This window comes from Poecilia reticulata, chromosome 6 (assembly GCF_904066995.2).
Source record: "Poecilia reticulata chromosome 6, P_reticulata-male-v2, whole genome shotgun sequence".
Classification (NCBI taxonomy): domain Eukaryota; kingdom Metazoa; phylum Chordata; class Actinopteri; order Cyprinodontiformes; family Poeciliidae; genus Poecilia; species Poecilia reticulata.
In genome coordinates, this window is record NC_088835.1 from 14063166 (window position 1) to 14075962 (window position 12797).

The 12797-nt window shown below is 37.3% G+C and overlaps 1 protein-coding gene across 1 annotated transcript in view; it reads right to left on the minus strand.

Annotated features, from left to right (window-relative positions):
- The window catches only part of spon1b (spondin 1b), an 89490-nt gene that overhangs the window by 21154 nt on the left and 55539 nt on the right, over window positions 1–12797 (minus strand). Inside the window, exons 7-8 of the mRNA XM_008411699.3 lie at window positions 4605–4669; window positions 926–1127 (exon numbers count right to left, since the gene is read on the minus strand). Coding sequence (XP_008409921.2) covers window positions 926–1127; window positions 4605–4669 — 267 coding nt within the window. The remainder of the gene's footprint in view (window positions 1–925; window positions 1128–4604; window positions 4670–12797) is intronic.

Consider the following 12797-nt stretch of genomic DNA (forward strand, 5'->3'; position numbering starts at 1 on the left):
GAATGTAGAGGAGGAACTGTTGTATCACGTAAACTAACAAAGGTTATTGACAAGTGGAAAACATTTAGAACAGCTGCTATTCACCAGGAGAAGGGATCAGAGTAAATCCACCCCTATGTTCTGAGAAATAACTGAAAATCACAGTGACTTTATCTCAGACACTCTGAAAGCCTCAGTTAGAGACTGAAGTCAGTAAATTGTTTTAATTTTCTTGTGTGAAGACGACTTCTTTTTAAGAAGAATGTAGTTTGAATGAACCAAAACACTTCCAGAACAATGAAATCTGAACAGATACGACCAAAGTTGGGATGTCTGACTATAACTTACAGCACCACATTTAAATATAATCTCAAAATATCTGCATAGGCAGGTTTTAGTCATTTTCAAGCACGGTGGTGCAGTGATGATATGGGCTTGTCAAGACCTTTGCACACTGAGTTCCTTAAGTTTACTATGAACTCTTCTGTAAGCCAACATTTTCAACTGTCTGACTGTCTGATGATTGTCCCAAACTGGGTTATAAACAGGACAATAATCCCAAGCACAACAGCAAATGTACAACAGGATAAATGAAACAGAAAGGACTCAAAGTCCAGCAATGTTGCCCTTAACCGGACTGAAATGCTAAAGCTGCATTTTGAGAGACCATTAACAAGATAAATCCTAATTGTGTGACAGCATTTGCCTATTAGCTCATGTTTCACTGTGATGGCAATGCTGAACAGCAAAGACTTCAGTAATGTGTCTCTAATGTGACCACGTTTCATTTTTTCACTTAATGACCCTTTTTCCTCACTGATGTTATGATTCTTTATTGACCGTCATGATGACAGACTTTATAAATTGTCAACAAGATGCTTCTTTGTGGCAGGATTCTTAATTTGGTAGTTATCGTCCGACATAAAAATATGTAATAAAATAGTACCTCATATGTGACACCGCTGTCTGTGCCTGCATCCCACGGTATGAGGTCTGCGACAAGTCTCTGGACCCAGCCACAGTCCTTGGTACAAAGGTCCTCTCCGGACAGCCCCACGTTCCAGTCTGGACTGGGCCCGAGCATAGTCAGGAAGGACATAAGGTGCCGGTTCTGATCCACAGAAAACTCTGCCGAGGGAGCAGCTCGCCTGATTTAGGTGGTGAGAAAATAAAACGCGTTAATGTTTCACATCGTCAGAGACGTTTTATTATCACACACAAATAACTGAAGTAAAAGCACAATGCATTTTTGAAATGATGATTTCATTTATTAAGGAATAAAAGTTATCCAAATCATTAACGCTCTGCGTCAAAAGTAATCTCCTTCTAAAGCTAAGAATTGCTTTAGTCACCCTTGGTGGCAGCAAGTACCATCGAGCTTTTCTCATGACTGGCAATCAGCTTTTTCACCACATTCGGGGGTGATCAAAAACGAATGGCTGCATAAGGTCATACCACAGCAATCAGACTCAAATACAGACTTTGAGTTGGCCACTGCAAAACCTTCAATTTTTTGGAAATTGTGCCAACAAGTCTTGTTGTTAAAAATCTTGTTTTAACAATTGAAATAGTTTACTATTTCAATTTTTGTGGTGACAGTCATCCATTTGCATAGTGCTTGAAATCATTCTTCGGTTCACAGCAAAAGATCTTCACAGGCAATAATATTGCTTCTAGTGAAACTTAGCATAAATCAATCTTTTGCTAGAATCGTCAACATCTCCAAGAAGGAAGCTTGTGCTGCAGTGAAGGAAACGTCAAGCCACCCAACGAAGGCCACTAAGTGCAATATTCTAAAGATGACTCAACTGAGGGATCGGATTGCTGTCAGTGCAGAGATTGCTCAGGAGTCGCAGTTGTTTCACTGAGAGTTTTGGATTCTGGCCTTATGCCAAGAGGGACAGAAAAGAAGCCACTTCTCTTCAAGAAAACCATCAAGGCCAAGCTGACACTATGCAAGAAGTTCCAGGAAATGTCAGCGAAGAACTGGGATAAAGTTCTTTTTCTGATGATGGCCCCTTCAGGCTCTTTGGAGAAGAAAATGTGGATAGAAAAGGTTAACATTACCATAAGTCCTGAATCATGCCGACAGTAAGTAAGTTAGCAAGGCAGGCTAAAACAATTAATGTCTGGGTATATCTGTCATCACTTACTAGTAAAAGTACTTACTACTTAGATTTAGCCAAAAAAAACGCTTTGATGAACAACAAATGGGATCCTAACATTGTCCAAGACCAAGTTCTGCAATTTTTGCACAAAAACAAGGAACAATTTTGAAATTAAAACAATTTTCTTCCAGCATGAAATGTTTCAAAGATCAAAACAACACACCTAAAACAGAAGAGTTAATGAAAAGTCAAATTCCTGTTAGTCTCAAAACCTTTGTCCAGTCTGTAATTTATTCACATACATAGTCATTTGCAAGTTCAGAAAATCTTTGGAATCTCAATTAATTGCATGCAAATGTGACAGTTTACATGTTTTGACCTCTGACCTCCGTTAGACCGCTAATTGCTTGGTAATTGCATCCACAAAATAGCTAATCGGAAGCTGAAAATGTCTGATTATGCTGCAATCATCTTGCGAAGCCATAAAGTCAAGGCTGCATTGAGACATCTGGGAAAGAATCAGGTTGCAAGAGCTTTTGTTAGTGCCTTAAACTTTTTATTCCAACTCATACACGGGTCAAAAACATTACATCTCAGCGAACACAGTTGCAGAATAGAAACAATGTTTCAGATTCTCTGAGAGTGTGACTCTGCAGGTGCATGCAAATATGTGACTGCTGGTACTCATAAAAATAAGAGTTGCACAAGCTATCGCAAATTGCTGACAATTCGAGGAAGGGCAATTAAACAGATGTTTAGTGAAAGATACACAAGTGTCGGCGTGTAAGTGAGTGTGCACATAAAGCCTCCAGGGCTGCAGTCGTGATAAGATTCTAATTGCTCTTGAACTAATTCTAGAGGATGCTAGTGTGTTAATATTCAAACAAGTCTGCACGCCACTTACCAAGCATATAAACGATGCCGTCAGAAAACAATAAGGTTTATTAATATTCATGCACAACAATAGCTCATTGATTGTGCTGGAGCTGAAACTTTATTCAAACAACTTCTATGTTCTGCTTATTAATTGTGCTAATTGCTACTTATGATGCAGATTAATTCTGCCATTCATGTATAAACCACATCATCTGAAGATACATCCAGGACAAAGGAAATAAAGTGTCTCATGGTTTTCTTTTGATCGTCTGTTACAGATGATGAACTTTCTTTGTTATTTTTAGTCACGTTTGTTTGGTTTGTTGTTTCTTGGGATATGCTTTGAATAATTTTGTAGTCGTGTCCATGTAGTTTCTCAACAAAATATAATCATCCGTTTCTTTGTTTGTCTCAAAAGTAAAGTCAAGGTTGTCCAGACTTCTGACTGTTCAGTGAGCAACTTCTTTTTTTAAACAGAAATTACAACAAAATGAGATGAACACATTTCTTCAAGAAGCGAGATGAAAACATGTTTGCTCACACCTACCTACCAAATACCGCACATATACAAACACAAACACATGCACAGTTGCTGCAGCATAAGTCCCATCTTTCCACTAACATCTGTTTTCAATCACTAACACATTCTAAGAAGCACAACAAAGACAAGCAAACAATTGTTAAGCTTCGGTGAATTTAACTAAGCTTTATTGTGAAGTCAAAGGATGCCACTCACCTCCAGCAATTTCCTAGGTATTGGAAATAGTTAAAATATTAGTATTTGGTCAAAATAATAAAAAAAACATGCACACCTGTGTATCTTTTTTATTTTGTTGATCCCAAACTTTTGCTGGGGAAAGCCATCTTTATTGCTCATTTTTTGCTTCAATCCATAGGTTCAGAACCTTGTCTTATTTGTGGCAACAACTGAGGAGGTCTGCTACAGCCGCTCTTGTAGATCATTTCAGATCCCAATCTGAATGCTAATAAGTTTTTAGTTTCGGCAGAAACACAAAGTGACAACTTGTTATTGCTGTGCTCACATACGATTTAGAGAATTGTCCTCAGACAATTAGAGTTGCATTAAAAAACAGCTTCCTGACAAATCTGCAGGAATAAGGGTAACACTAAGGTGACACTAACGTGATGCTAATATTAATTAATACCAAGGACTGAAAGTGTTAGTTTAATAAATGAATAAGCCATCATATGAACCTTTTGATTTAATTGAGTTAATCTGCATCAGTTAATTGTGTTTCTAGGAAATACAAGTATTTCAGTAAGTATTTAAGAATATTTAAATTCACATTCCTGTGTTAAAGCATATTGTCAATTGAATTATTTATTTCATCAGCCATACAATTCAAATTCAGTTAAGAAGACCAATACTATCAGAAAATGTGAAGAACTTTAAATACCCACATTGCTGAACACAGCAGTAAATTCTAAGTAGCTATCTATGTATATAATGATCCCATTTCCTTCGCTGTATATTGGAGTTGGAGAAGTTCCTCACAATCAGCAAAACACTTTAAAAAACAAGAACTAAATACTCCTGTTTCACACACTTTTCACTTATATTTCTGTTTAATCTCATCTCTTACAGAAGTACCCTCTGTTTTGAAATTGTGTGATACTTACAGGTTAAGTGGCTGCCATGCTGGCCACTGAGCTTTGGTTTTAATGACGGTCAGCACTTCATCACCCTGCAAAGAGACAGATGGAGTGAAGAGTGGGTGTTACGCAGTGTAATGTGCTTCTAAATGTACAATCGCAAAGGGAGTGAAAAGAAACATTCACGGGGAAAAGAAGAAAACTGACAAATTGACACGACTGGTGGGGAGAAATCTCATTCAAGGACAGCATAGTATATCCCAATTTTCTTAGGCTTAAGAGCGTCGGTAAAGTGGGAGTCATCATGACAAAATGGTCCTCAGGTGTTTTGCTTTAGATGTCAAAAGCAGGAGAAAAAAAATGTAAGATTTTGCCTAATCTTGAAGAAGTTAATTGTAGAGGAATTTAATTTGAAGTTTTAAACACACCTTTACAGTTCAACAAATATCCTTAATGCAATCTCAAATTCTCCATCTATTACACTTTCTCAGACACGCAGAAAGAAAAACTTTTTATCTGGTTGACTAAAGGTTACAATCTTCTCTATTAGGCTGAATGAAGAAAAAAACAAGTTCAGGCTGGAGCATGGATGCGTGTTGTGTCTTCTGTTTGAGTTTGTGTGGTTAAAAACAATTTAAACAAGTGAGTGTTCATTTTCTCTTTCGAGCATCCTGGGGCTTTGAGGCTTCAGTGGCTTTAGACCTCACCCCACACTTACACACACACACACACACACACACACACATGCACGCAGCAAAGCAACAAACTAACATACAGACAGAAAGACACACACACACACACACACACACACACACACACACACAAATAGATATGGAGACAAATACAAAAACACCCATAGAGCAAGAATCCAAAAACAGTTCCAGCAAAGTAACAAGAAGTCAAGAGGAACAGAGTCATAAATGCATTAATCAATGTGCAGTGGACAGAAATCCAGACAGGAGTGATTTCAGGTAAAGCAATAACAGAGATCCTAATCATACATTTCCTTCTGCAGCAAACCCATTTCATGAGGAGAAAAACTATTTATTCGACTTTTCTGGATTTGGCATCTTTTCAAATAGAACAGGTCTTTGCATGAGAACATCACGATTGTATTCAATAGAGCGAGCAAAAATAAAGGCATTTGTTTTGATTTATGCATTTTTTTATAGATGTAACGACAATAAAGTTGCTAGGGGTGTATAATTCTGAACTGAGACTAATAAAGTATTGGCGATGAAAAGTATTGGTGACATCCAAACAATTCAAATTGTTTCCAGAGATGTTTAAGGTGAGAAAGAAACAATGAGATATTTGGCCACAGTGGTAGGAATAATGTATGGAAGACTTAATATGAGGCTTTCAGACCTAAGAGCACTGTATAGCTGTCAATTATGGATGGGCAGTATGAACTTAAACATTTTTCAAAATACTTTATATTTATTGTGACAACCATAAAGTGATGACAAAAAACTCCCATGAAGTCGTTTTTAGCAATACATTGTATGTTATTTTGCATCACTGCATAAATGCCTCATAAACCCAACACTTGCTCTAACTCCTCCCCCTGCAAACAGAACCAAACAGCCATTTACTAATAATGAATAGGCTGTTTCTGGGCACCATATAAGTTAACTGGTGCGATTTCAAAGACAACAACAGCTGTCATTTAAAAAATATTATTATTTATTGTTGTACTAATGGAACTAACAAAAGAATATGAAGACAAACTATCACATTAATGTTTAGTTTTGGGAGATTTGATCATCATGAAGAGTTTATTATTGTCACAATAAATCAATATTCTCACTGTGATAAAACATGAATCATAAAGAAGATAAACAGTGTGATAACTGCTCATCTCTACTCTCAATTATAACGACACTGTGCTGCCACCTCGTCTGGTGAATTGCACAAATAATAAAATACCAAACAGAAGCTCAAGTCGCTTGTTTTGCGTTGCATTTTGTCCAGTACACATCAGCAGTTCAAAAGTAAATTGCAAGTTCTTTGATCTACAAGTAAATTATTTCAGCCACATATCTACTATTTGGTCTGTTTTGTACAAATTAAGTGGATGGCATAATGAAATCTCAATCAGATTAACCACTGTTAGAGAGTCAGTCAGTCATGCTTAAATTTTCCCCCTCGTCTCAGCAATTTGGTTCTTGGAATAAACAGGTTTAAGGTGATTTGATGTAATTTTTCATACCAGCATTCATTACCAGACAGCCAATGCTTCTCCTCAATAAAGGATAAAAGAAATGCATTCTCTGACAGTCACACTGTCCTGCACATTTTAGCTGAAAACACATGGCACAAAAAGCTTTGTGGAGGCTGTTTGGGAATGCAAATTTCTCTGTAATGGTCCTGTTTGTTTATGGTAATTATAGTAATGGTACAAAATAACTGTGATTTTCCAATTTTTCAAAGCACATGATGTTTTTTTTTTACAGAATGTTTTTAAGAAGAGAAGAAAGAAAGGAGCGCAGCAAGGCACACTTTCAGAAATTGGTTGGGAAGGAAAAAAATTATATTGAAGAAAAAAAAAACTGAAGAATTTTTACACAGCATGATAGAAAGAAAGAGCCCCAGATGTGATGGAGGACTCACAAAATTATATTGCTGAACATAACAAAGATAGCAAGAAAGATGAGAGGAATATAAGCACTCAGATGGAACAGGAATGGGAATTAAGTGGGTTGGGGTACTAACAAAAACACATCTGAGAGAAGGAGAGGGAGTACAATGCAGTCATTGGAGAAAATAAGTGTGGAGAATAAAAATGAAGACATGAAGAGCAGATAAAAAATATAGATTTCTTTGAGTTTGTATTCTTTTCATTCAGTCAATATATTGTCTTTGGAGTTACATCTTTAAATGCCTCTATTACATGCCAGTTCCTTTCTGCCATTTTTACACAATGGCCTGATATGAGTCACTTAGTGAGATTTTCCATGTGCATAGATAATAACTGAGCAAACGGCAAAATAAGCTGGTTAAACAGTGCTAGACAGGGAGATAATAAAGCATGCATTCTGCGGATACGATGCAAGAACTTTGAAACACACCGATTGTTCTTAAAACAAAAACAATGTTACACAGAAACAACTCTTATGGATTTAGTTTTAAACAGGTAGTCACACAACAAACAGTCTGAACAAAAGCAAGAATGGCTCTATGGCCTCTATACCATGTTAGGTTGTAGTTGCTGTTTGGATCCAAATTAATTTAACCCCATTAGCTGACCATGTCCCATGAGATATATGAGGGCAGCATCATGGAAGCATCATGAATCGTTACGCCTCCTCACCAATTTAGATCCTCTATTGGAGAGGTGGCAGCCACCTATTGACTTTAAACCTTCAGTTCCACCATTCCTTATCTTATGTCACACTGAGATGCCAAAAAAGCCTGACTTTAAAGAATTTTATAAAACAGTTTACAGATAATGACTTCTCCACCTGTTGAATCCTCTATCTGTCAGAGTTTTGCTGTCATCTGTTCTTTTCCAGCCTCCACAGCACCAGGTGTGACAGCAATAAAAATAAAGAGGAAACAGCTGAGGCCCCGGACACATCTTTCAAAGAAATTACAAAGATTAGTGAGTGACACTGCTGGCAAACACGAGGGCATGCAGAGCTCAGGTGAAAGCTTCAGTAAAACGATTACTGTGACTCAGCGCTGCATCTGCACTGTGACAGCAAACATCTATATCTGGTCTGTCAAACAGATGGATGGAGAAAAATGTGAAATATATATATATATATATATATATATAAAAAGGACACAGAGAAGGAGAGAGATGGAAAAATGTAAAGGCATGTTGGATGTAACAGCTCCAATCATTCAGCTCTTGTGCAAGAATTTTTAAATGAAAAGCTGAATGGCTGAAGCATATGTTACTAAACATAAAACAACTTAGATTATGACAAGATAAACGTGTAGATGCAGATAGCTCATCACAACACCCCTCAGCCTTCGCACAAAAAAAGTGTCCTTGTGACAGTTAAGGGGTTAAATTTAAAGTCCACATGCCATTAACAAAATAATATATAATATAATATAATATAATATAATATAATATAATATAATATAATATAATATAATATAATATAATATAATATAATATAATATAATATAATATAATATAATAGTTGAAGACATTTTGATTGCAGTAATCAACAGACTTATGAAAAAAATTCAAATTACTGGCTAAAAATATTACCATAAGCATGTTCATATGATTGTTTAATATTGATTCATCCCAATTTTAGCTGGAACAGTGAACTTTGAACTGTCATGTAAAGTACACTAATGGATTATTGTAACTGGAAGTTGGTGGCTCCAGTGGCCCAGGGTGTGGGGTTGTCTAGTGATGAGAACATTGTACTGTCTGGTCGTACAGGAGGACTTTGTTTGAAAATGCTTGAGAGAAACAGTGATGCCAAAAGACACCGACTGTAAAAAACAAGTTTAATCTTTGAACTCCATACCTAAACATGCCTATATCTGGAACATATTTATGTGGTAACGTTTACTTTGTGTTGGCCAGAACCCTATGAAAGAGATGCTGTCCAGAGCTCGGGGGGGATTTCACTGTGACTGGGCCAAGATTTCCTCGGGATTCGGTTGTGCTGTCCTAGGCTGTAGTTTGTAATAAAATAAAACTTTGCTGTTCAAAGTCATGCATGCAGAGTCTCACTCCTGAAGCATCACTGCACCAGCATCTTGAGGACACTGACAGTAGATGCCACAGCATGAATTCAAGTTTACAGTTACATGCAAGACTTACTCGTTTGTCACCATCTAACAAACCAGCTCAGTTGGTTTTACATTTGCTTGTTTGACACCCTTTTCAAAAAAGCAAATGTCTGAACAGCAGGATTGATAGAATCAGTGAGTCGACAGGCTCTGTTGAGTCTAGAAAGACAATTCTATCTGCAAGATTTAGATCTGGTAACGTTGTGACTACCTAGTACACTATAAATTCACATGTAGGTAGTTTTTATTATTTGTAATTTCTTGCTGAATGGATATGAAAAATATATTTATGTCTGACTCACAGGTCCTTCATGTAACATATTAATTATTTGGCAAATTTCAGCTGTTTTCAGGCGAGCCGTGTGCTCCTATTAAAATATTTAGCACAAACAAAAGGCAACCTGCAGCATTTCCATGGCAAATCTCCTCATTTGGCTCAGTTCTGCCCAGTTCTGTTCACTTTGGAATGAATTTTGTCTGGAGAGACTCAGTGACGAGAGCTTCTGTATTGTCTTTTTAGACTTGTCTAATAAAGGAAAATGAGCCTGGAGACTTTGGGAAAAGGTGTCTAATAAAAAATCAACACTGCACTAATGCAATTACAATCGCATAGAGGCTGTGGAACAGATTGGTTACGAGGCCACTGTTGTAACTCAGTCAGATAAAATTCACAGCTCAAGTCAAAACGTAAGAACTCACACACGCACGCACACGCACACACACACACACACACACGCACGCACACACACGCACACACACAGGCTGAAAAATGGCAAACGATTTTAATGGTTTTATATAAAGGCGAGTAAATGATGAAACAGTTTAACCTGGGGTAAATAGACCGCAGTTCCACTCGTCTCGCAAGGTGTCTTCAATCATTTGCTGAATCTTGTTTTGCAAACACAACTCTATTGGCTCAGGAGCTTACTTATCAACCACCTGTGACATGAAGCTGTATCATCTGTCCAATTATGTTGCAATTTCCTTGTCCCTCAAGCAAAAGGCTGTAATTGTACTGTACAAAATAACAGCCTGCATTCCCTCAAAGCAACAGTGAGCTTAAATGCACAAAGTCCACATCTTACTTTCCCTGAGGGATCACCAGTTCCAATCATTTAATGTGTTTTTCATTTCCAAGACATCTGATAAATTCTGGTAGTGAAATGGTTTGTGTTTGAGACATATTTCATAACTTGGGTAGTAATTAGATAGATCCAAAGTGGTGGCACCAGAATGTATGTGCTCTCTGATCTCCATCAATTCTCATATTCCAGCAAGTTGTGTAAAATTTTATTTCCTGATGAAAACCACAGTTTGAGTATACAAAGCTCTACAACTTATGTTAGAACAGAGATTTAGTGAATGTTTTCCTGAAATGTAATGTTGGAAGCTCTGATACTCCCAGCCACTGGAGTAACATCATCCTGTAATAGAAGAAAACATGATTTTTTTTTTATGGTGCTGCTCAGAGGACTGCTGTTTTTGCAAAATGAAAAATCTCCACATGGTTTTTGACACAAAAAAGACAGAATCACTATTTAAAAGCCTGAAAACCTGGGCTCATATATAGTCAACAGTTTTGTTACATTTTAACATCGTTAATGCCAATAAGGACTTAGAAATTATGCAATGACAAAGAAAACAATACCTTAAAGTTCTGTAAAGTGAATAAATAATCCTGGTAGATTTAGGTTTGATGTAATTTTGGCTTAAAGTAATTTTACCAAGACATTTTTTCTGACTAAAAGCTTTATCACTGTTTTGGAGGTGGAACTCTTTCCCAAAGACAATCATAAAAATACTAGTGGAAAGATGCAAAAAGCTTGCCAGTAATAAAGGGTTTGATTGCTGTTGTGCTTATTAAATTTTTTCTATAGATTTTCTTTAGAGAGGTAGGAAGTGGGATAAACCAGACATGCCAACATGCAAGAACTGGGATATTTTTAGCTTATAGTAATTGTGCAAAGATCCTTGCAACATGGGCAGTGCCTTATCCTGCTGAAAATGAGGAGATGGTCATGGATGAATGACACAACAAAGGGATCCAGGACGCTGTCATAGTATCTCAATGCATTTAAAATGCCATCAATGAAATGGTTCTTGTCTATAACATACAGCCGGCCATACTATAACCCCAATGCCACCATGTGTCACCCAATCCAAAACGGTGACATCGGTAAACCGCTCACTCAAATACAGCCACACATGCTGTCTGTCATCTGGCCTGAACAGTGAAAACCAGGCTGCATCTGTGAAGAGGGCACCTCTCCAGTGTGCCAGATGCCATTGAATATCAGCATTTACCCACTCAAGGCAATCACAACGACAAACTGCAGTCGGGTCGAGACCCCGATGAGGGTGACGAGCATTCAGATGAGCTTCCCTAAGTCCCTGGTTTCTGACAGTTTGTGCAGAAATTATTTGGCTGTAGAAAACCATTGCTGCAGCAGCTGTCCGGGTGTCTGGCCTCATCTCGAAGGTGAACGTTCTGGACATGGATGTCCTGTTATGGTGTGGTTACATGTGGTCTGCAGTAGTGCAATATTCCCTGACATATCTTTGGAGATGGCTTATGCTTACCTAACTTTATACATTTGTTCTGCTGTAATTGTATTGATAACTATTATGATCCTGTCTGAGTGTCTAATCAGAACTACTCTAGATTTTCAAACATATAGGAATCTGTTTCCCTTGTACCGTTTTACCTTTGTGCTATTTCCCTCGTCTTCCCCATGTGTGACCATTTATTCTGACCAAATCTCAACTTTTATTACTTTAAAAGTAACTTAAGCTTTGTGTGTGATTTTTTTATTCATGAGAAAATTGCATGCATAACCTTTTCTTCTCAGCAGTCACCCGAGTTAATTTCAGAGCTGAAATCATTTGTTTTGTGTGTTTGTGTATCAGTCTCCACATTGCTGATAACCCGGGGTCCTGTTAATACATTACACACCAATGTCATCACTAATACATAAAAATTTCACCTGAGGGAGCCAACATCAATCAGCATAGATTTTCGTCAAGCTCCAGGTCTGCAAAAGTCTCTGTTACAAACAACCTTCAATTAATATTATTACTTGAAAAAAAATGCTTAAACAAAAGCATACAAATAAAACATCTCATTTTAAGCTAATGTAACCTTTGTCCTTACCAACCCCTTTAAAATTGAGGCTGTACGGGAAAGTAAATAACTCCACAGAGTGAGCAGTGTAGCACTTTTCAATAGAAATATAATACACGGAAACAAAGCAAACAATAAAAGCACATTACAGATCACAAAACACAGCAGGCACAAAATGAACAGTCTCAAGGTAAAACAAGAAATTAGACACCGAAATTACCATAAAAACACATTGGCGGCTTGAAAGTGCTTTTGTAATAAGGGCCTGGTTATAAAACAGGGAAAATGAGGAAAGCTGCTGCAGAAAACGATATGAATTTGCATTTGAAGTGGAT